Here is a 26,927-nt window from a genome sequence, read left to right as displayed (position 1 = left end):
TTATTCCCAACAGCACCAGCAGACTTCGAGGACGAAGTCTAATTCAAGTGGGAGTGATTTGTAACATCCGGGATTAATAAGGTGCTAGTTATATTATTATTAGCTTAATGAATGAAATTGGTTTGGGCTAGGACCATTGGATCCTTATTATTGGGCTGAGAAGTGCCGTACCCAGGGTGTACTATGCCTAGTGAGCTCAGCGTACTCAAGAGATTGGAACACGGAAGCCATGCACGTACGCCCAACGTACCAAATGGTGTTTTGATTTAGTAGACACTTGAGAGCATTTTAGTGTTGTTTTAGAAGAGAAAGAAGTTTGAAGAAGTAGCAAGGATTCAAAGGGAGCTTGTAGATTTAGGAGATTAGCACCATTTGTAACTCATTTGAGGTATCAAGCTTCAAACTTCATCATTGCATGTTTAGATTTGATTTGAAGGTGTTTTATGTGACTTTAGGACTCCATTGTTGAGGTTGCTTGAATCTTGATATTTTCAAACCATACGAGTTGTCCTTTTGAGCTCTTAGAAGCACTTAGAGTCATAAAAATCAAACCTTGATGGTTAAGCCACAACCATGCAAGTGTTTGATGGCCAAAAAGTTTGGTTATTGACCAAAATCATGTTTTGACGACCAACTATGCATGTAAGCACATAAAGTTTGTGGCTCTATGGACTAGGATGCCACAATCTATTATGCTTTATGTGCTAGTATGCTATGATATTATGTAAAAGTAGTAGGAGGGGTAGAATAGGCTCCAATATGGGTCGAAAGGACTAAAGGGGTAGGCTAGCACCTTGATATTTTAAGCAGTATGTGATGTATGTGCTTATGTACTAAGTGATTACATGGTAGAAGTACGGGTGAAATAGTTCATGGTACCGGTCAAAAGGTCCAAAGGGGTAGGCTAGCACCCTGCTATGCTAGGCAAAGTACTGGTTGAAAGGGCCGAAGGGGTAGGCCAACACCATGATATGCTAGGCAAAGTACCAGTTGAAAGGGCCGAAGGTGTATTCCAACACCCTGATATGCTAAGAAAGTTACCAGTTGAAAGAAACCGAAGAGGTAGGCCAACACCCTGATATGCTAGGCAAGTTACCGGTTGAAAGACACCGAAGGGGTAGGCCAATACCAGGACATGTTAGATACTATCCTTATTGTATGATATGTGGTATAATGGGGGAAATCACTAAGATTTTTGCTTACAGTTTTCAGTTTTTGTTTCAAGTCCTTCTTCTTCAAAGGGAAAGGGTCTGACGCGATTGCAACACATCACACCACGATTTTCCGCACTATGATGTTCTTGGGATTTTTTACTCTGACATTATTATATTATGGCATGTTTTGAGACATATGACTTATGAGTTTTTATGATATGAGACGACTTCATGATGTGTTTCAATAATATGTTTTATGAATTATTAAATTAAAAATGAAATTTTTGGTCTTGATTTTGGGATGTTACAAGATACGGGCTGAGGGCTGATTGGTATGCTAGACTTGTACTAAGGGCCCGAGGGTATTCTAGTCCGATGACTGAGTGGACCCGTTGTATATTCGCATTCTAGTCTAATGATTGATTAGGCTAGGGGTAATCCAGACCGATGGTTGTGCAGCCGGGGGTATTCCAGTTCGATGACTGATTGGACCTAACCTGTTTGTTTGTTTATGTTATGTATTTTGTGTGGTTGTACTATAGGGGAAACTCAATAAGCGTTGACTTACAGTTTTTGGTTATGGTTTCAGGTACTTTCGATGATCGTGAGAAGGAGAAGGCTTGACCATCCACATCCTAATTTTATGTTGTTGATCTTGGGAAAGTTTATTCTCAATTATGTTTTGAAAAGAATGATTTTTGTAAACACTTTTATTAGCAAATAGGTTGATTTTAGAAGTTAAAAATGGTTGTGATTTTTGGAATGTTACAATTTTGTCAGGTGAAACATCCATCTTATGTTGTCACATAAAACAAATCCAAAACAAACAATTGGATGGAGTAGCATTCGAACTAAAGGGTGGTCATCACAGTAGACTTGGAAATTTCACCCATGACTTGACTAACACGATACATACAAGATATGTGTTCTACATGTATGCCTTTGAGAAATTTGTATCTTAAAGACTTCAATTTTTTTTAATAAAAATTTAATTAAAACTAATTCACGTATAAATGACTTTGGATTGTAAAATTACAAATTCCTTACAACATGATTAAAAGTAAATGTGCACAATATATATATATATATATATATATATATATATATATATATATATATATATATATATATATATAGAATTATGTTAGGCCTATTTGCTAAACATGATTACCGACGAGCCAGTGCTCCAGCAAGCCGACAAGATGGTATTCCCTGACGGCTCTCTCTAACAACATTTTCTGACAGCTCAGCCTAACCATTGGTTGGTTGGGCCAAATTCCCTTAACTTAATGATCCCTATTAATAGAATGCTTCATTCTCCTTGAGGAAGCAGCTTCGAGACTCCCGACCACAACCATCAACCTCCATGTCCATACATTTTCCCTACACCAAGGTGGTTCTTTCCGACCATTAGAAACTACTCATCTTACACACCGCTCTGACTTGATCGTCGGAGCCTGCTCCAGGGGCACAGTCTCTGCGGCAGTTCTTATGACTTTATTGCGATCTCCGCTCGAAGCCTCGTAGAAATATCACTTGTGGCACCACCTCCATATCTCCGATCCAGATCAAACACCAAGACCCAACGGTCTAAGTTGACATTTCATATATATATATATATATATATATATATATATATATATATATATATATATATATATATATATATATATATATATATCAATAGGTTTTTTTTCACATAAATTTACTCCTAACTTCAGTTCAAAATTTTTCTAAACTACTTTAACTTTCCCTTTAAAATTTTATCTTGAGTTGCCCCGTATACTTTCCCGCCTCCCTTCAAAATCCCTAATATTGTTTCTCACCTAAAATTAGCGATGATAATGTGATCAATTCTCCGACCTCTCCACACACAACATAACTCGTCGCCAGCATCTCCATCATACAACCTCCTGTCACCACTTTTCAGCATATTGCAACATGCATGTCGGTCAATATCGAAGCCATCAATTACCTTTAATGCCCTTGTACCCCTTTCCGACGACTGATGGTTGACACCACCATTCTCACCTTGACGCCGCTCCTACTCACCCCCACATGATGCTCATCACCCTCACCCTCGCCAGATGCCTTGTTTCCCCTCCTCCTCCCTTTGTCACCTACCTTTCCATCAAGAACCATATGACTGTTCTAAACTGGATTGGAGCTGTAGATTGCAATCGGTTCGTGCATATTCGATTGTTACAGACATCGTATTCACAACATGACAATTAAATAATCGTCTCCTTACATCCTCAGTTCCTGCCTTTTCATGCAGCTATTGGCAAGCCCCATTTGTCTTCCCGCTTCTACACCACGACACATCTATATAATGCACAATCTTTACCGATCACAAGAGCCTTCAACACATCCTCAATCAAAAGGAACTCAACATGAGGCAAAGACGATGGGTTGAACTATCGAATGACTACGAATGTGAGATTCGTTATCATCCAAGAAAAGCAAATGTGGAGGCTAATGCTCTTAGTCGAAAGGAAAACTCGGGCCGCCGAGTGAAATCCTTAACCATGACGATCCATTCATACATGTCCATGCAAATCAAGGAAGATTAGAGGGAATCCTTGAAATCAGAGAATGTGACAGGTGAACCATTAAGGGGAATGGATAATAATCTTGAAATCAAGGGTGATAGAGTTCGTTACTTCATAGATCCGATCTAGACGCTGAAGTTTGGTGGATTCAGAGACGTAGTCATGAATGAGGCTCATAAGACTCGATACTCCGTGTATCCATGTTTGGACAAGATGTATCTGGACCTCAAGAAACTATATTGGTGGCCGAACATGAAAGCAGAGATTGCAACCTATGTGCGTAAGTGTCTGACTTGCGCCAAAGTCAAGGTTGAGTACCAAAAGCCCTCAGGATTACTACAACAGCCTGAAATACCCGAGTGGAAGTGGAAGCGGATAACCATGGATTTCATAACCAAAGTACCCAAGACAACGGGTGGGCTTGACACGATCTGGGTGATCGTCGATAGATTGACAAGATTTGCACACTTACTACTAATAAAGGAAACCGACAAGATGGAGAAGCTAGCTCAAACATACATCTGAGAGATTGTATGACTACATGGAGTACCAATATCCATTATCTCCAATAGAGATATTAGATTCACCTCGTGATTCTGTCAGTCACTGCAAAAATCTCTAGGAACGGGACTAGACATGAGTACCGCTTACCATCCACAAACTGACGGTTAAAGTGAGAGGAATATACAAACCTTGGAAGATATGCTAAGAGCTTGTGTAATAGATTTTTGTAAAGTATGGGATACCCATTTACCACTAGTTGAATTCTCGTATAACAAGATCTATCACTCAAACATTAAATTTCCTCCATTCGAAGCCCTCTATGGCCGCAAGTGCAGATCACCATTGTGTTGGGCTGAAGTGGGTGACACGCAACTAACCAAGGGACAAATACCTGACAACACTCTCACCAACTTGGAAATTATAAGAGAAACAACTGAGAAGATTGTACAAATTTGAGAACGACTACAGGCTTCAAGAGAAAGACAAAAGAGTTATGCGGACAAAAGACGGAAGCCCTTGGAATTTCAGGTTGGGGACCGAGTGCTATTGAAAGTCTCGCCCTAGAAAGGGTTAATACGTTTCGGAAAACATGGGAAACTAAACCCAAGGTATATCGGACCATTCGAGATCCTTGCAAGGATCGGCCTGGTAGCTTACAAACTCCGACTACCGCAGGAACTCAATAACGTACATCCTACCTTTCATGTGTCAAACTTGAAGAAATGTTTGTCAGATGAGACCCGTGTCATCCCTCTAGACAAAATCAAAATCAACGAGAGTCTCCACTTTATAGAAGAACCAATTGAGGTCATGGATAGGAAATTAAAAGAACAAAACAAAGTCGCATACCCATTGTCAAGGTCCGCTGGAATGCAAAACAGGGACCTGAATACACTTGGGAGCGCGAAGATCAGATGAAGCAAAAGTATCCACATCTCTTTTCTTAATCCACATATATTTTCCTTACATTAAGTTTCAGGATGAAATTCCCTCTAACGGGGGGATGATGTGACAACCTGGTATTTCGAATAACTGTAATGACCTAAAAAGTCAAGAATTGTAATCTCTTTTGATATAATAAAATTAGTGTCAAAAATAAAATGTTCAAAAGTCTCTATTAGGTTACCTAAAATGATAGTAATCGTGTCAAGGTTTTCGGAAATATAAAGAACACTAAAATCTGAGTTATAATGAAGAAGATTTGACCAATCAAAAATTCGTGTCAAAACCAATAAAACACTGGCAAACGTAAAAATTGAAATTTCAATAAAATATTTTTTAGCCTCATAAACAAAAGTCGTAGATTATACTACACCATGAGCGTGCATAAAAAGAACGTCAAAATCCGACTTCGTATCAGGAAGTTATATTTTTCTAAGTTTCGGGATAGCGGTAGATAGCAAAAAATTCAAAATAGAGATCGATGGATTTTTGGCTGAAACAACCTAAATGAGAATCAAAGATCTTAACAATAGTAGCGCAATAGTAAAAAGTCTGTCGAAAACGGACACCGGATGAAGAAGTTATGGATTTTTAATAGATTTTTCCTGTGCCGGCCTGTTAAAAATATAATATTTTTAATAAAGTCAAAATTAGCCGACGAAGTCTAAACGAGATTTATAGAGCATAATCTCGCCTACACGTAGATATAAAGAACGTCAAAAATGGAGCTCGTACGCGGAAGTTGCGGATTTTACAAGTTCGGGACACAAAACTCGAGGCTGTCAACCAGCTAACGACGTGAGCCAACCATACTCACGACGTGAACCTGTGACTTATGGGTTCCAGATCCTATCAATGATTTGTCAAGTCTAGGAGAGGAGTCAGGTCGAGTTCACAGCTTGACCCACCCAAACTCATGATGTGAACCTCAGATTTCACCCCTATAAATAGAAATTGATGGTTTAGGGTTTAGGTGCTCAATTCTCTTCTCTCTAGTGCAAAAGTTCTGCGTTTTAACCCCCGAATCCATCCTGAAGCCCCGGTCTTCACATCCAAGTTCCAAGAAAGGTTTTACACTCCCGAGATTCCCGAGAATCCTGAGAAATCCGTTTTCTCCTGTCGAAGTTCTGCTCGGTTTTCTTCTCACCTTCTTCAATCTATCAAGTGAGTTCATACCCCTATAACTACGTTTCAAATGCTTTGTAAATGCTTTTATACACTTTTAAGGGGGGAATACAAGTAAACACACGATTATCCTCGTGTGAATAACATAAATCTTTTGCTATACATTTTGTTATAATCAATCATATATGATTTGTAACTATCATAAGAAAACGTTCTCATGCAACATATCACGATAACACTTTGTCCATTTTGAAATGAAACATGTTGTTATATAAATATCAAACATTTTATTTATATTTTGAGTATAAATGTTCAATGATGTTATTACAAATGTTATACTTTACGTACAAAGTTGACACTACACTAAGGTTTACCATACAAACAAAATACACTTTTGGAAAAACTATAATAGGTATAGTTTACAGGGAAATCATGAGATTTTACATACTACAGGTACTATATCAAGGAAATACTTTCATATACAACAACAAATGGACTTTTCATACGTAAATCTATTTGATACTAAGTTTTGTGAGACATTCCACTTCACGTACTTTTAAGTATGCCGTTAAAGTGTTGTATTATATACCATAATCCATTGTAGGGAGAGTGTCATACTTGTGTATAGATCTATACGGGATTGACAATCCCGCACCTAAACTGTTAGGTATATTTAGACCAGCAGGTTTGGGGTGACAAACGTCATAACATTCCAACACCTGAAGAACGTTGTTACAGACACCCTAGGTTAATAGCATGGTTATAAAACTCACATGAAGTATTAAAAACACAATGATTTACGAGGTTATAAAATGTCTTAGTGATTTTATACATACATAAATCTATTATTCTTGGCATGACAACTACTAATGCATTACAGTTTTGGAACTTCTAAACTACCACACACTCATGGAAAAATATTGGATTTTTCAGAAATAAACTCAGTGATTTATACCAAACTTACAAATTTTTATACATAAACTCTTATTAACTCACCAACTTTATTGTTGGCTCTCTTGAAAAACTACTTGTATTTATCAAGGATTCAATAATACAGGTAGACTTTAGCTTTTGGAGAAGCGACGCTAAGTCGTCAGTTAAAACTCATTTTGTCATCATATTGTAATTTGTTTTGAACAAGTATCATTCAAAAATGTAACATTTAAAATATATATATGATGGTTGTTTTACTTTCTTTACTATGTATTCAATTGTTACGATACTACATCAAGTAATCCGCCCTCGAACGATTCCGCCGTTCTGATTTGGGGGTGTGACAAAAAATAACATAGAAATTAAATTACACATAACATCCAAATTAAAAAAAAAAAAGAATAAATAAATACAACGTTATTCGTTACCATAGAAGATATAATCCGCCAAGTCCTCTCAAAGTTGTCTGTGTTTATTTGCGTCATGAATTTCAACAACTCGATGCAAATACTCAGTTGTTCCTGGTTAAAACTGAACATGTCTGGGCTCCGTTGGGATATAGTGTGCAATATTTCTCCCTTTATCTTCTACTACCATGTTATGCATTAAGATACATGCATACGTGATATATCGTACAATTTCTAAATCGAATGGTCGTGTTGCATGTTCAACTATATGTTACTTCGCCTTCAGCACTCCAAAAGCACGTTCCACATCCTTACGTGCTCCTTCTTATCTTCTTTTAAAAAATTTGTCTCGCTCTTCAACAGGGTGACAGAATGTCTTCACGAATGTGGAATACTGAGGATATATTCCATCTGTAAGGTGTATTCGTTTCCATTCACCGTGAAAGGAGCATCTGAGGCCTTTTCATTCAAAAGATCATCAAATATTGGCGACTGATCAAGAACGTTGACGTCGTTGTTGGAACTCGCAACGCCAAAAAATGAATGCTAAATCCATAAATCTTGAAACAACAGCCTCTAAAACCAATGAAGGTGATCCATGATAACCACTTGCCTATTTCCCTTTCCATGCTACCGGACACTTTTTCCACTTCTAGTGTGTGCAATCAATGCTTCCGATCATTCCGGGAAACCCACGGCATTCTTCATGTGCCACATACAATTCTTGCAAATCATGGAACGAATGTTTCCGCAAATACACGTCTCCAAATGTTTCAACAACACCCCTTAACAATGTATACAAACTATCCCTTGTGGTTCTTTCAGACATTCCCATATAGTCGTCCATTGTGTCGGGTGACTCCCTCATAACCATCAAACGTGTAGCCGCAACACATTTCTCCGACGTTGTAAAAACTCGTCTACCTCTAGCATCATATTTCAATTGAAAAAATTCATACCTAAAATAAATTATTTTAAATTATATTGCATATGTTGTAAAATTAAAGAAACGTGTACTAGATTTTTATTTATTTTGTATAAAAGTATAGTGTAGAAGTGATACCGGCTATACAAGGCATTGGCGATCCGTAGGAACACATTTCTACTCAAACGAAATCTTCTTTTGAAGTCCTTCGATCCGTATACACAATTATCCGCAAAGTAATCGCGATATAGGGGAGAAGCGATACCGGCTATCCAAGATGGAGGTGGGTCTGGTTGTAGCAGCGCGTTAGCATAATACTGATACATCATCATGAAGATTATATCATCATCAGAATCATCATGAAGATTATATCGTCATCGGAATCATCGGATGATTTGAAAGGATCCATAATTATTTTTGAAGATAATTGAGATTATATAGAGAGAAAGAGAGAAGTTTGTGTAAAAAATATAGGAAAAGAATTAATTTTAAAGTTTTTTTATTAAATTAACCGTATTCAAACGGTTTGAAGTTATAACGGTCGTTTTTTTCTTGTTTCATCCGGTGAAGACGGTAACGAAATACGAGATAGAGGGCAATGTTCATCTCGTCGTGACGCCGTTATCCCCTTCCACGTCGGCAATAACGAAATGAAAAATGCCCCACACTGTATGCTCTTACTTTCTTTTTTATGTAAAATCATATTTTTATTTTTTATTTTCGTTTTAGGTTTGTGTGTAGTCCCATGTTTCAGAGAGGCGTCAAGAAGTTGCGCAAAGTTGTAAGTGGTTTATATGTACCCTTTAAGTTGTCGTTAAAAAGTATTTAAGACAAATATTTTTCACTTTAGAAGTCACTCTTTATTAGTGTTGATAAAGTCTTTCCGATCTATATGATTGTCAACTATTATTTTTCATTGTAGAGACTACTGTCAACGAAGTAGACCTTTGGTATGGATTTGGAAGCTATTTAGAAGCACATACATCATGTATGAATATGTGTACTCATGAGTGTTGATGATCCTCATTGATTTTTGTTATGACTTTTGATGAGTAACCTCAACTTAAAGGTCCATCGAGTTTCACTTCTTGGTTTGTATTTTTATACAACTATTTGTTAGTCAATTCTCTTATTTATAATATTTTTTATTATTTATATGAACATGACATGCGCTGAGGTGTGCTAGGAAGCGACCCTCCAATTTTGTTGCTAGTAAATCGAAAAGATTTAGTATAAAATTGTAAATTTAAGATTTTAATGTCTCTTAAAAAATATTTTGTAAAATTTCCCTCTTTTTTTTAAATTTCTAGGTCCGAAACTACTAACATTTGTATTTTTTTTCTATGTGTTCCTTTGATAAGGAGAAAACAAAAGAGGTGGCTTTTATAGTTATTAATTTGGAAAAATCCGAGTTGTTATATACACTTGAGGAAGAGCATGACAAACAAGAAGAAACTCAAACAAAGTATGGAGAATTTGGAAAAAAAAAACTCATCATTGATGATCTCGATGTTCCTTGATTTGAAAGCATAGTACACCAATTTGATAAAGATAGAGAGCATATACATGATAATATAATACTTCTCTTGGAAATGAAATCATAGAGAAAAACTATTCATTGAATTTGTTATTTTCTCATGTATGATTTAGTTATTAGTGGTTTGTTTATTATTCTTTTCTTGTTTATTGTTTTAAATTTTAGAAATGACAATGTCATTACTATTATCTAAGTTTTTTCTTGTTTTATTTTATGAGTAACATTATATTAGTAGCTATAAAAACTATTTGGGAACTCAAATATTGCATAAAATGATTATTAGAAATAAAATTTGGTCTTTAAGATTGAAATTTTGTCTAAAACACATATATTATAGATTGAATGGTATTAAGGACAAATATAACATAAAATCGTTGACTTAAGAAAATCATATTAGAGACTTAATGAGATTGTATTAAGAAAATTTTTCATTTTCAACACGTATAAGAAATACACTGTGACCATGAAATACTAATACTCATACTTTTTTAACCACGACAACTGTTTATTTTTAGTAATATAAAAACTTAAAGTGTAACCATAAAACATTTTTAGTTTAACGTTTTTTCATGTATAGTATTTATAATTTTTGTTTTCCCCTTAAATCGCGACCACAGAATAGTAAAGGTCACATTCTTATTCAACTATTATTAATATTTTTACATTAGATGTACATGAAATGAATAAATATATATATATATATATATATATATATATATATATATATATATATATATATATATATATATATATATATATATATATATATATATATAGTGCAATTCTATATATATTTTTTCTCTTATCATCACTATTCTTTTCTATTAAACACAAATGATTATGTATTCTTAAAAATAGTAATAAAATACTCAAAGTCACTTGTTTTATATTTAATCATAATTTTTCTGAGTAAATTACACGAATGTTCCTTATGGTTTGTGGTAATATGCACGTTTGGTCGCTAACTTATTTTTTTAACTCGGAAGGTATTTGCCTTAACGTACAAATACTATTTTGCCCTTGATTTTTTAATTTATTTAAATAAAATGAGATAGGTAATGTGAGGTGGAAGTGGGATTGGGTGTGTTTACTTAAATAAATTATAAAATCAAGGGCAAAATAATATTTTTAGGTAAGACAGGAACGAAGCACACAACAAAAATAAACTGTAGGAACCTTCCGAGTTAAAAAAATAAGTTAGGGACCACACATGAAAATTACCACAAACCATACGGACCGTCCCTAGGTTTTGATTTTATTACTTCTTTCATCCGTCGTAGACTTTAAAAGACTATATTACCGTTTGTAGTATTTTTTATTTTTTTATTATCTATTAATTATAAAAATAACTTAAATAAAAAATAAAATATATGATGCCCAATCCCTACCCACCAACCCATCATCATACCTTCATCCTTAAACCTAACTCACTATTTTCTTCTCCATTTCTCAACTCCGGCAGATAAATACGGCAACACCTCCGACTGCGGCGTCAATGGATCCACTGATAACAACCACCGACAGGCGACATATCTAGATTTTTCTCCTCTGTCACCAAAATCCTCTTCCATCGTAACCCCTGAACCTTTGAAACTTAGCCCCCCCCCCCCCCCCCCCCCCGCTACCAGAACTACTAGATTGCTGCCGAAATCCACTAAAAGACCATGGATCTCCAATGAAAGCCACTCCGCCTCGTATCTCCTCTTCGTTCTATCACTACAAACTGTTGTCGTCACCATATATCTCGTCTTCCTCCCTCCTTGGCCATATCATCTTGTTCATCTCCTACCTTAACCATATATGATTGGCGATGGCCAATGGAAACAATGGTGGTTGCTTTTGGTGGCGGTAGTGACAACAGATCTAGATTCGACGGTGGTAGATTCAGGGCACTGTGACAGTGTTGTCTTGATGGCGACGGTGGCATCGTATCTGAATCTTGTGGTGGTGGCTTCAAAGTTTTGGTCTCGTCGGGGATAGTGGTGGTGTGTGGTGTTCTATCATCAGACTTGATAATGGAAAAGAAGAAAAAACTGGAATGGGATCTCACTACAAGGATAAAGGACTTTACCAGCGACAAAAGTCACCAGTAAAGGTTACAAAAGTCACCGGTAATACTAATAGCGGTGACTCATCGCCGGTAATGAGTCGTCGCTACTGCTTCGTCGCTATTGGTGAGTATGTCGCCGCTAATGATAAACGTCGCCGTTATTGACTGTGTCGCCACTAATGAGCTCTGTAGCCGCTAATAAGGTTGTTGCCGGTAATAACACGTGTCACCGGTAAAAGTGTTGCCGGTAATAACATATTTCATTTTTTTAAATAAATGATTTTGGTTGGCGGTGATAATGTCGCCATTAAAGTGTCGTTGGTAATAACAATATTCGATTATTTATCAAAAATAATGGTGTCGACACTAATTACAAATTAATTATTAATAAACATTCGATTAAATATCAAACATAATAGTGTCAATGCAAATTACAAACAAACATCCGATTACAATTAAATATCAAAAGTCATAATATCCGAGTAGCAAAACAACCAAAATTTTACAATCTACCAAGTTGCAAAGCATGACAACATAAGAAAATAAAACGCATCCTTACATACCACCATCTCCGTCCCCATCGTTTCCTTGATTATTGTGGGATTGAAAAAATGAATAAAACTCATCCCTACATGTCGGGTCGCTGAGCATTGCACGAAGATTTTCCAACTACAATATATATATATATATATATATATATATATATATATATATATATATATATATATATATAAACTTATAAGTTAGATTGTTAAACATAAACAAAAACTATCAAAATATATTGCTATTTTTAAACTAAGATAGAAAAAACCTAAGTACATTGCTATTTCTTGTACTTAGGAGAAAAACCAAATTACCAAACTTTTTAGCAAATAATCACCACAAAACCAAAACTACCAATTCAACATGCATTTTACGATGCTAAAGTAGATTGCTATCTTTAAACTAAGATACAACACACCAAAGTACATTGCTATTTCTTGCACTTGGGACAAAAATCAAATTATCGAACTTTTTAGCAAATAATCACCACAAAACCAAAATGACCAATTCAACATGCATTTTACGATGCTAAAGTAGATTGCTATCTTTAAACTAAGATACAACACACTAAAGTACATTGTTATTTCTTTCACTTGGGACAAAAACCAAATTACCAAACTTTTTAGCAAATAATCACCACAAAACCAAAATTACCAATTCAACATGCATTTTACGACGCTAAAGTAGATTGATATCTTTAAACTAAGATACAACACACCAAAGTACATTGCTATTTCTTGCACTTGGGACAAAAACCAAATTACCAAACATTTTAGCAAATAATCACCACAAAACCGAAATTACCAATTTAACATGCATTTTACGATGCTAAAGTAGATTGCTACCTTTAAACTAAGATACAACACACTAAAGTACATTGCTATTTCTTGCACTTGGGACTAAAACCAAATTACCAAACTTTTTAGCAAATAATCACCACAAAATCGAAATTACCAATTCAACATGCATTTTACGATGCTAAAGTAGATTTCTATCTTTAAACTAAGATAGAAAACCAAAGTACATTGCTATTTCTTGCACTTGAGACAAAAACCAAAGTAGATTGTTTTACCTGTGATGGTTGTGATGCTTGTTGTTATGGCCATGAAGGATGTGGATTCGGCGAGAGAGCAGAAGGTTTGCGGCCAATGCCTCTAATATGGCCTCGTCGCTCTCCTAATACTTTCTCGAATGCAGCTATTTCTTGAGCGGGAGTTAACTCACTTTCACCTTGAGTTTGGTCTAACAACTGTTCAACTAACCGATTCTATAACGCCCAAAAGTGAGTAATAATTAAGTACAAGTAAACATTTAATTATATGATAAAATTATAATTAAATACTTACATATTGTTGTTCCGCCTCAACAGTAACAAATACACCATTCTTATCGGTATGAGCTTTGCGAAACGTTCCCACTCTCTTAAGGTTCTGTGTAACATTAAATATTAGATTATATTTTAAAAAAATAATTACATGTATCGTACGGTACCTTCTTATAGCAAGTACTGCTATATGAGCTCGAACCCCCACGATTCACACTTGTTTGCATTTCACAGACTGTTTTGTTCCTTTCTGATGCGATTCTGTGTTCGTCCGTTTGAAAATACTCAACTGCCGTCGCCCAGTTATCAACTAGCATACCCTCCGGAGGATTGGCTAATGCTCCTGGGATATTATCATACCCTCAAACGGACATAAAATATTCTTTTGCGTCAGCTTTACGTTCTCGATAACCTTTTAACAAAGCTGCTTGAAAACTCTCTGTGAACATATTGGCTTGTACATCCTGGTTTAATATATTTAAATAAATAATTACCGCTAAATGGTTTAATACAATATCCTGTATTGAAGGGGAAACTTTTTTCCAAGTCCATTTGTCAAATGGGACCATCTGCCACATTGTTTTTCCAACTTCTCGGGAAAACATGTCTTTCGTCTCTCTGACGGGATCAAATGTGATATCCCTATCATATTGCAAGCTAATTGGTTTCCCCTGGTTCCGTAAGATTTCTTTTTCAAGTTTTATGTTTTTTGTTTTGCCTCGAACTTTCCTTCGGGCACGTTCCTCAACTACAAATATAATTAAAAATTATTAGAAACGATATTTAATTTATAATAAATCAACAAAAATATTAAATAAAAATTTATAATAATATTTACCGTTTTGCTCATGCTGACCGACACCTTTACCACCTGGGAAAGGTGGGTCCTCAACACCATCTCCCCCATGTCCACGACCCATGACAGCAGCCATGGTATACATAAACAAAATCCATATGCTCATAATTTCCTGAAAAACAATAAGATATACAAATACAATTTTTATTATAGATACAAATTACATAAAAATACACATTTCTATTTAAACTAGAAATCCAAATAAAGTTCACATTACAAACACATATTACAAACATATATTACAAATACACATTACATAAGAACTATTCTAATCTGAATCTTCCTTATATCCTTCAGTGTCTTCTTCGGTATCATAATCAGAATCAGTCTCATCGTAATCAGTCTCGCAATCAGAAACATCATTGACTCTACCGGTTGGAGGAGGAACTTCAATTGCGCTTTCTACTTCAACAATGACTCTAGGAATGTTTTGAAAGTACATGATGAAATCAATAAAAAGTGGAGCATCGGATTAAGATATATTTTGAAGTACATCGACATTGTCTACATTTTCGTGTGAGACATTATCAACATTTCGAACAATGTCATTGTTCGATGGTAGATCCCAAATACTTTGATGATTAACATGCTCGACAATACACCGATGAGAATTATTTGGCTCTCTGATGTAGAAAACTTGTTTGGCTTGTGAAGCATATATGAGTTGCTCATCTTTGTATGCTTCGCGTCATGTGTGGATACTGGTGAAATTATCACTAGAAATAACTCTTGTTCGAGTATCAAACCACTTGCAACGAAATAGTACAGTTGAATAATCATGTGTATACCTCAACTCTATAATCTCTTCTAACTGGCCAAAATATTTCTCTCCTTTCTCACCCACTGCTAAAACCCTAGAGTTTTGTGTTGTACGTTGTGTGTCACGACTAAGTACCATAAACCTAACACCATTGACTATGCATGCAGTGTAAGAATAAGCATTCATTTGCGGACCCATTGCAAGAGCCGACAACTCTTTTGTGCAATTCTGGATAGTTTTCTATTTTCATTTGATGAACCTAGAAATTATAAATAATATGTATTATGTATTCGTTAGATCAATGAAACAAATTTATTTATTAATTTATATTACCTATTACGAAATTCTTTCTTTTCATCACTTTGGGGATGCTCAGATTTGAATTTCCTATGTTGATGACCAAAAGATATAGATTTAAAATGATAAAAAAAAAAATTAAGGATGAAAGTTAGAGATAAGATTAATTACTTGATATATTGTCTAACTTCTTCACAGCTATTCAATACAAACCATTCCATGTTATGCGTCTCCATTAAATTAAGAGTTTTGATTTGAGTTGTGCTCGCCGGTCGACATTTAGACTCAAACATCCAAAACTTTGTTTTTTCAATGACAACATCTACATTTCTTTCCGGACGATTCTTTACATCTTGAATGTACATCGAACAAACTGATAAAGCTTCTTCAGCAACATAACCCTCAGCTATAGAACCTTCCGGCAACGCCTTGTTTCTGACATAGTTTTTTTAGTCTTTTCATGTACCTTTCGAAGGGATACATCCATCTCAAACATACCGGGCCTTTGGCAATCGCTTTATCAGGTAAATGCAAAACTAAATGAACCATAATGTCAAAAAAACGCTGGAGGATAAATCAATTCTAGCTTGCACAAGATTGCAATAATGTCTACTTTTGCTTTCCTCATATCCTCCACCTTCAATGTTCTGGAACAAAGTTGCTTGAAAAATGTACAAAGGTCTACAATAGGTGTATACGTATCTTTGTCTAACAACCCTCTTACTCCAATCGGTATCAAATGTTACATAAGAATGTGGTGGTCATGCGATTTCAACCCAATAATGTTAGTATTAGTATCGTTAATTATCTTACGGATGTTAGAACCAAACCCATCCGCCAGTTTAACCACTTTTATAAATTGAAAAAAGAGTTGTCGAGTAGATTTCGTGAAAGAGTATCTTGCTTGGGGTTTATGAAACTTGTCACCATTTTTTTGCAACCATTCATTTCTCCGAATGTTTAGAATTCTCAAGTCCTCTCGTGCATTTGATGTGTCTTTGCTTTTATCGTTCATTAGAAGAGTACCTAACAGACTCTCATCCATATTTTTCTGGACATGCATGAGATCTTGTCGCTTTGGCTCCCCGCCTCCATGCTCAGGATGTTTACCCGGTTTACGAGTTAGTAGGCGACCTAGTTGCTCTTGTATGTCATCATTACTAAAGTTTCTCGGAGCAGGTCTTGTCTCTTCCATCCCGTTAAAGTCCAACCTCTTTCTTAACGGATCATTAGCATCTAGGAAACGATGATGACCGATACAAATGACTTTGTTTGTTGCACGGTACGAAAGAGTGTCTTCATTACAAGTAGCACATGCTCTATACCCTTGCCCACTCCAACCTGATAGACTACTACGAGCTGGCCAATCGTTCATCATCCACGGCAACATAGCTCTCATCGTGAAGAATGTGTTTGTCGCCGAATCTTTAATACGTACGTCTGAGTTCCAAAATGAATCGTGTTCTTTCCAAAAGAGACAACAATCATTTTTGCACACATGTATCGACTCATACCCCAGGCCAATAGACTTTAGTTTCTTTTTGGCTAGATAATGTGAAAGGGGAACCTTGTTGCCTTTGGGAAATGTTAATTGCAACAACTCAAGGAGTTGGTTAAATGAACCATCAGTCCATTTGTTGTTCACCTTGATATGCATTAACTTTGCTAGAAACTCAAGGGAAGAAAAGATACAACCAGGATACAATTGAGTTTCCATTTCTTCCAACAACTGTGCAAAAACATCATCCACACCGCTATCACTTGTATTCGAGGTTCCTTCATCAAGGTTGACATCCTTTTCTTTCAACTCCCACATCACATCGTCGATTAAATCGGCCATTTGGTTACTTGGAACGACGACTGGAGGAATAAAAGATTCATCATGATAGATCCAAATTTTGTACGACTTACTGAGACCATTTATAAATATATGGCATTCAACTGCAGTCGGGTACTTGAAGTAACGGTTATCACATTTTTCACACGCACATCTGATTTTACCATTACTATCAAGGTGTGACTTCGACTGCTCAATAAAAGCTTTGAGTCCTGCTTGGAACTCGGGATGGTTTCGATATGGATTAGTAGTCCAGCTTTTATCAATAGACATGATGTTGCTGAAACATAATTTTGGGTTTAGAGTTTAGTATACAGAATTAGCATTGTTTTTTTTTTCAATTATAAGAAATTCACATACTTTTACATATATATTATGTTGTTGTGTTGTTCTTTTGTACCGTCGAGATTAATATATATATATATATATATATATATATATATATATATATATATATAATTTATAACATTATATAAATATGTTGCAAATAAAACATTTAAAAACTAGAAACTTTCTAGTATTTGTATATAAGTTTTTAAACAATTGTATAATTTTTTTTTCTGTTTTTTTTTTTCAATTATAACAATAATTCATTTTTCTTTTCTTTTCAATTATAGCCTCCTACTTATAAGAAATTCACATACTTTTACATACATATTATGTTGTTGTGTTGTTCTTTTTTACCGTCGAGATTAATATATATATATATATATATATATATATATATATATATATATATATATATATATATATATATATATATGTCAACCATAGTCTAATAATTTCCATTAAGCCATGATTCGTATCATGGTATTTCATTGCAAGTCGGGGGCCAAAACCTGGGTCTTACGAACAAGTGTCAAGAGCCACCTCCATGCAAGTATCATAAAGACAACTAGCATCCTACATTTAACTGCTAGGTTCTAGACCCTAGTCTTGCATAAAAATTGTTGGAAGCCACCTCCAGGTCTTTCATGCATTTTCTATGGGCCACCACTGGTTTCTCTACATATCATAATCCAGCAAAACAAAAATGGTGACTTCAACATTAACAATAATAAGATTTACTATTTATGATTCATAAATTAGTCTTTCAGAAAGAAACATACAATAATTCAGAATAAATTTGAGAATCTCATTCGGTGTGCTATTCAATATTAGAAAGAAGAATGAAGAAGCTGAATGAAATTGGTGCCAGGGTTAAGGCGACAATGTTTTCAACTCTCATGGAGTAATAAGATTCAGATATCAGAAAATAAAGAAGAAGAATCATAAATCGCATAAAAAGAGAAGAATAGATGAAACTGTTGTTGGGGTCTAGAGAGGTGGAAGCGGTGCATTTGAAGTCTCCATGGAAATCGTTGATGACCCTTGGAAATATGGATTTTTAACGTACCTGACGCTAGTAATCACGCTCCCGCTTCCTCAGTTCTTCTTTGGCATTGTATTGGCTTTCGGCCTTTAAACCAAGACTCAATCAATTGAGAATGTCAGTGCTTCTTGTTTCAATAAATGCCTTGTCATGGGTAAAAAAAAATATTTTTCTCTTTTTGGTTATGTAAACCAAGATGGTGGGGGGAAATTCAAGTTTTTGGGAAAAAATTGAATTTCAGGAATTGAAGTATTTTAAGAAATACTAAATACTAAATGATTATAAAGTTATAAATATGTTAAAATAACATTATAAAATTAAAATAGGTCATATATTAAAATAAGTTATAAAACAAATTAAATGAGATTTATTTATAGTTTAATTGGTTAGAGTTCTTTTTGTTCCATTTAAAATGTGGGCCGTAAAGACCGGAAAGCAAGGAAAACTCTTAGAATATGCATGTTAATTCCTCTGTTTTTTTGTTAGTTTAATTCATTTTTAGTGAATAATTATGGTTTTTAAATTTAGGGTTTGGAGTTTATGATGTATAATTTAGGGTTAAGGCTCTAGTGAGGTGTCAAAAATATCCGAAGCTTATCATATTATGATTATCTGTACGTTAAACACAACATTAAATGGAATACCATGAAATGCACATAACCAAAAAGTTGTTGATTGTCATTAAAAACAACTTATTGCCCTTTTTTAGTTTAACCCGATGAATTCGAATCTATTAACCCGAAACCCGATTGAACCTAAGCCGACTAACTCGTAGCTTAATAGGGTCAGGTTTTGGGTGAATTTTTAATTTTTAAAATCTAACTAACCCGACCCCGATTAACCCAAAACTCCATCGAGTTGACCAGAATAGCTCCCATATGTGTTTATGACCTAAGCCATTATGTTTTACACCATGAGCCCTAATCCACATGCCTTAGGCCGTACACCCTAAGTCACAAACCATGAGCCTTAAGGCTTAGGGCTTGGGGCCGATGACTTAGAGCTTAAGGCTTATAGCTTATGGAGTAGAGCTTATGGTTTAGAAATCACGGTTTAGAGATTAGGGCTTAATACTTATTGCTTATGACTTAATACTTATCGCTTATGGCTACTTCTTTATGGTCTATGGCTTATGAAATAGCGACTAAGGCTTAAGGCTTATGGAATGGGGCTAAGGTTTTAGTGCTTAGTGTTTAGTACTTAAGGTTTATGTATTAGGTCTTAAGACCTAACCCTCAGGACATACATACACATGCACATTCATGTATGCATACACATACACATACACATCTATAGCTATACATATATGTATATACACACATACATACATACATATATATATATATATATGTATGTGTATATATATATATATATATATATATATATATATACGTATACATATACAAAAAGTGGTAGCCATATCCATAATCCATAAGCATAAGACCTAAGTCCTTTAACCCAAGCGATAATCCATATTTCATAATCCATAATGTTTAGACTTCTCATAGTCATCTCACATGCTATCCAATGCATGAATGTAGACATATATAGAGTAATTATATAACTTACATTAACTCTAAGATATAAGCCCTAATAAGCAATTTGTCATAAGCCTAATCCCTAAGCCATAAAACGTTTGGTATTCTATATTGTGTTTTGCTTAAAATTTATATTTTGTTTATTTTTTGATATTATTGCCACGTGCATATTGTGAGTATCAAGCATTTTACACAAAAAATTAAATATGTATTTACTTATATATGAAATATATTCATGTATATGTACATGGTTTCTGTAACATCTTGTGTTGAGGTACTTTCACTTGTGGCCCTTATATTGAGATTTATTACATTTTGGTCCTTATAATGTAAGACTTGTTGCTGGGAGGGGCTAATATTGCCACTTTTGGATTGGCGGGGTGGAGCCACGTACGCTAGGCGTACGGGGTGAAGTCCGAAACCCAAATATTTAGGGTTTGGACCCTATTTATTCTTATTTAACTCTCAACCTTCATTCCTTTCATCACCCTCCATCCTCTCAAAACGTCTTTGCAAACCCTAATCCACCTTGAGAGCAATTTAGAGCTTGTGTGTGGTTGTTTTTGTTGGATGTAGTGTCTAAGTCCATAACTATATTTGGTATGTACTTGACCTGACCCGGCATCGTCCATTTGGGTTGCACTTCACCCGAACAATTTATGGATAATATTTTGAGAATAGTACAAGTTATGATTTATTAATATATTATAAGTTCTAATATATTAATATAAGATCATATTATTTAATTAGTATTGATCTATAATTAATCCAGGATTAATTTAGAGATCAAAGATATTACTAATTAATTATGGGCTTCTATATTTATATAGTGTGGGCTAATGCTTATTTGGAATGGGCTAGGCTTGCATGGAAAAGTCCATTGATACTCCATGGAGCTTTAACCCATGGATCTCATGGAAATGAAGAGACATGGGTATTAAGGTTTACATGGATGTAACCCTAATCCACCACACTATATAAAGGAGGCTTTGGTTCTTGAAATCACACTAGTTGACACTTGTTGAGGTGAGTAAAGCAGGAGGGACGATTTCAAGATAGTAGTGACTATTCTCTCAAAGTTCCAAGTTTGGGGTGATTTGTGATTTCCATTTGAGGTATTCACACTATTGGTGCTAGGCTCTAAAACTCCAAGCAATCAACTACTACTACACGGTAAGTATTTCTACTAGCTTTATTTGATTCATGTTCCCCATGCCATGCTAGTTAGGATATGAACCTTGGAAAATAATTATTTGCATGTATCTTAGACAAACATATATCCAAGGTGTATTAGGGTTGCATGTACACTTAGGAAGTGTTAGAATGCTCAAAACCCATCAGTGGTATTAGAGCCTAGGCTTGTTTGTTTGATACTTGATGCAAAATAGTTGAAAAAGTTGAAAAACTTGTTGTCTACCTGATGAACTCGTCGAGTCCATGGGGGGACTCGCCGAGTTCATGTGTATCTTCAACCTACTTGGCGGGTATGTTCATGCACTCGACGAGTAGGAGCGACAGAGTGCATATTTTCGACTTTAGTTGTTGGAAATGGACTAGAAACATTACCCTAAATTGTTTTGGTACTTGAAAACTTGTTTTAGATGGTGTAATGTCTTTGCTAATCCATTTACAACAACTTGTTATCAAAATTACAAAGTTTTATGTGTAATTTTTGATTCATGAAACTGGTCATATTCATGTTCTTGATCTTATGATGTTTAGATGATCATAGGAATTATTTGTAACCTATGTGGTAGTTTAATTCTTGATCATAATGTGTTTTAATGGACTCCATAACTTGTCCTCAAGTTATGGAAAACAAAGAGTGACACTTGAATAAAACCATTAAAAGAACACAAGAGTTAGAAAAATGAAGAGTCTTGATTTTATTACTCTATTTAACTCATAAGTTACAAGAAATGAAAAGTTTTGAAAGTTTACAAAACTTGCCCTCAAGTTTTGGAAAAAGTAAAGTCATATTAAAACTTTAGTTCCAACCCTTAAAATTTTAAAAGTTAAAATTCAACCCTTATACTTATAATATTATAAGTTAATAATAATATATATATGTATAAGATCAAAGTCGTCTTACCGATAGTACGCCTCATTCACGAAGCTAGTCTATAAGGTGGGTATAAGGTTGTTGCCTATAAAATGGCAACTTAATAGGTGTCCACTCTCACCCACCGCTTGCTTGACTAGTGGAGGGTCGTTAGCCGAACGGGTAAGACAAGGACTTATAAATTCTCATTAAAAGTATGATGAATATTATAAAGTAACTAAATGTTTTATTAAATTCCCAATCTTAGTTACTTTAGGAAAAATGTGAATAAGGTGCTAATCCATGAAATTATACTTTACACTTTGTCTAAGTCGTTAGTGGAGCGTGTGTGGTTAACTGACACACTAACTTTGACTTAACAAGGTAGGTAAGGGTGACTTGGCAATCGGGAAAGGAAGAGGGAAGAAGAGAAAGAGTTCTTCGAAGGGTACCAAGGTTAGGACCCTTGATGGCTGTTCTTCAAGTGGAACCAAGAAAGGTTTCATCACTCCTTCTTCTGACCCAAAAGAGGCTGAATGCTTCTATTGCCATGAAAAGGCACATTAGAAGCGGAACTGCCCAAAGTACCAACAAGATGTGAAGGATGGGAAAGTTAAACCCAATCATGCAGGTATTTACACTATCATTTCTAATAACTCACCCAATTATAACTATTGGGTCCTTGATACCGTTGTGGTATTCATATTTGTTGTGACTTGCAGGGACTAAGAAGAAGTGAGAATGTGGAGCAAGGAAGGATAAACTTAATCATGGGGAATAGGAAAGTTACACCTATCACCAAGATTGGAGTTTATACTTTATCGCTGAGTAGTGGGTTAAATTTAGATTTGAATAAATGTTGTTATTCGCCAGAAATGGCAAGAAATATTATTTCCTTTCATGCATTGTATAAACAAGGGTTTACCTTTTCATTTAATAATGAAGTTGGTTCTATTGATGCTTTCTTTAATAATGTTCTTTATTTTAAAGCCCTACCTTGTGACCTATTTTAATTTTATAATGTTATTTTAACATATTTAGTTAGGAAATAGTATCTGTGGTTCATTAGTTAGGAAATAATGTATTGTGTATTGATTCTATTAATAATAATAACTTGGATAAAGCATCACTATGGCATTGTCGTCTTGGACATATAAGCAAGAAACACATAGGCCAACTCCAAAAGGATGGAGGCTTGGAGTCGTTTGACCTAAAGTCAGATGATAGTTGCGAATCATGCTTACTTGGGAAAATGACAAATTCACCCTTCACGGATGTGTGTGGACCATTCAAACATGCCACAAGGGATGTTAATCGTTATTATTTGACTTTTACTGATGATTATAGTAGATATGGATATGTCTACTTAATCAAGCATAACTCAGAGACTTTCGAAAGGTTTAAGGAATTTAAACAAGAAGTCGAGAATCAATTGGGTAGGAACATTAAGATGCTTCGATCCGATCAAGGTGGTGAGTATCTTAGTTCAGAGTTCCTCGACTATCTTAGGGAATGTGGGATTGTCTCACAATTGACACCTCCCAGGACACCACAGTTGAATGGTGTAGCTGAGAGATGTAATCGAACCTTGTTGGACATGGTTCGTTCCATGATGAGTCGAGCTTCGCTACCAATCTCATTTTGGGGGTATGCCTTAGAGACTACCGCCTATATCCTTAATCTAGTCTCTACAAAGAAAGTTGCCAAAACTCCTCACGAGATGTGGACTGGTAAAGTACCTAAACTAGACTACATCAAGATTTGGGGTTACGAGGCTTTTGTGAGGCGTGATACTCATGACAAGCTAGAACCCCGAAGCCAGAGGTGTATTTTCATCGGCTACCCACAAAGATCCTTTGGTTACCTCTTCTATAGACCTAGTGATAATGTCGTCTTTGTAGCAAGAAGAGGAGTCTTTCAAGAGAGAGAGAGTTTATAAGCCAAGGAGATAGTGGGAGGCAAATTGATCTTGAAGAAATTCAAGAGTCAAGTGGTGAAGGAACTTCAAACGCTAGCCCTCAACTTGAGGAGGAAACTCCCGTTTAGCCAATTGACCAATCTGTACCTCTAAGGCGTTCCACGCGAGTTAGGAGTGCACCTGAGCATTACTATGGTTTCCATATTACTGCAGAAGGTGAGACACTTATTAGTGATGAGACACTAGTAGGTCTGGATGAGCCTAACAGCTACACGGAAGCCATGGCAGGCCTTAAGGCTGCTAAATGGAAAGAGGCTATGGATAGCAAGATACAGTCCATGTATGACAATCAAGTTTGGAACTTGGTTGACCATGTACCTGATCGTAGGGTAGTTGGGTGCAAATGGATCTTCAAGAAGAAGACCGACATGGATGGTAATGTACACACTTATAAGGCATGACTGGTAGCAAAGGGTTATTCTCAAAATCTAGGAGTTGATTATGATGAAACCTTTTCACCAGTGGCCAAGATAAAGTCTATCAGGGTTCTGTTAGCCATTGCTGCATTTCATGACTATGAAATTTGGCAAATGGATGTCAAAACCGCTTTCCTTAATGGAAAGTTGGCTGAAGATGTTTACATGGTTCAGCTAGAGGGTTTTGTCAGTTCAAAGTACCCTAATAGAGTGTGTAAGCTTGAGAAATCCATTTATGGATTAAAGCAAGCACCTCGCAGATGGAATCTTTGCTTTGATGAAAAGGTCAAGGAATTTCTCTTTTCTAGGAGTGAAGATGAATCTTATGTTTATGTCAAGGCTAGTGGGAGTATAGTTAGATTTTTAGTATTGTATGTGGATGACATACTAGTCATAGGAAATGACATCCCAACCCTATAGGAAGTAAAGTCTTGGCTTGGGAAGTGTTTCGCGATGAAGGACCTTGGAGAAGCTGCCTATATCCTAGGAATAAGGATTTTGAGAAACAAGAGTGAAAGACTAATTGGACTTAGTCAAAGCACCTATGTAGAAAAAATGTTGAAAAGATTCAACATGCATAACTCCAAGAAAGGTGAGTTACCTATCCAGTGTAATGCCAGACTAAGTAAAACTCAGAGTCCGAGTACAGAGGCTGAGATAGCTGAGATGAGTCACGTACCATACACTTTTTCTATAGGCTCGATCATGTATGCTATGACTTGTATTCGCCCTGATGTTGCCTTTGCTCTAAGAATGGTCATCAGATATCAGGGGAATCCTGGCAAGGATCACTGGACAGCGATAAAGAATATTCTCAAGTACATGCGAAGGACTAAGGACTGAGTCCTTACCATTGGTGGGAGTGATGACTTGAGAGTTGCAGGGTATAGTGATGCTAGCTTTCAGACTAACAGGGATAATTTTCGCACTCAGTCGGGCTGGGTATTTACCTTAAACGGAGGAACAATCACTTGGAAGAGTTCCAAGCAGGAGACAGTGGCTGATTCCACTTGTGAATCAGAGTATATAGCAACAAGCGAGGCAGCAAAGGAGGCTATATGGCTAAAGAACTTCATCGGAGACCTTGGAGTTGTACCAGCTATAAAGGAACCAATGGAGATTTTCTGTGACAACAATAGTGCGGTTGCCTTAGCCAAGGAACCAAGAGATCGTGGGAGATCCAGACACATTGACAGAAAATATCACTTCATCAGACATCGAATAGAAGAAGGAATCCTCGTGGAAAAGAGGGTATCATCGGATGAGAACCTAGCAGATCCCCTCACGAAAGGACTGAGTACGGTTAAGCATCTCCAGCATTCTCGGAGCATAGGGCTGAAGGATGATATAAGTTTTAGTAGTTAGATAAATTATGAAATTTGTAAAGTGTAATTGCCATTAGATGATGAATAAAAGGTGTTTTATTTATGAGTAAAGTGTTGCTATCTCTTGTCGATCCTTTACTATATTTCTTTTGCATGTTTTGACTTCTAGAATAATTATGTTTGGTATATCATATTATTCAAACCTCCACAGTCGGTCATATGTCGGAGGTAGGTATTAATCAAGACTGTCATGATTGGCTGTAGAGGTCTAAGGTGTTGCACATAGCTACAACAATCATGAGTGCTCATAAGTTCTGAGCATTGGACTCAACCCACGCTCACTGGAATCACTTCATGGAATTTTATCTCGAGTGATCGTGAGACGGTAATATCATATAAGTCTTCAAACCTAGAGATATGATTTGTTACTTACGAGTTGATTATGCATTGATTGTACGAAAACGCATTGGTAACTCGATGTTATAAAACGTGCCTTTGTGTATAATTCAAT

The 26,927-nt window shown here is 35.7% G+C and overlaps 1 protein-coding gene across 1 annotated transcript; it reads right to left on the bottom strand.

The window, feature by feature from the left end:
* Positions 1-8,269: 8,269 nt before the first annotated feature.
* LOC145040503 (uncharacterized) lies at positions 8,270-11,650 on the bottom strand. The gene is made up of 3 exons (XM_078988419.1): positions 11,558-11,650; positions 8,681-8,859; positions 8,270-8,576 (listed from the first exon to the last, which is right to left on the bottom strand). Exons 1-3 carry the CDS (start codon positions 11,648-11,650, stop codon positions 8,270-8,272), a joined length of 579 nt encoding a protein of 192 aa, XP_078844545.1.
* Between the last annotated feature and the right edge of the window lie 15,277 nt (positions 11,651-26,927).

Source organism: Lactuca saligna, chromosome 4, assembly GCF_052625555.1.
Source record: "Lactuca saligna cultivar CGN05327 chromosome 4, ASM5262555v1, whole genome shotgun sequence".
NCBI classification, from domain to species: domain Eukaryota; kingdom Viridiplantae; phylum Streptophyta; class Magnoliopsida; order Asterales; family Asteraceae; genus Lactuca; species Lactuca saligna.
The sequence above is the reverse complement of the archived record's forward strand: the minus strand, read 5'-3'. Positions and strand labels throughout refer to the sequence as shown.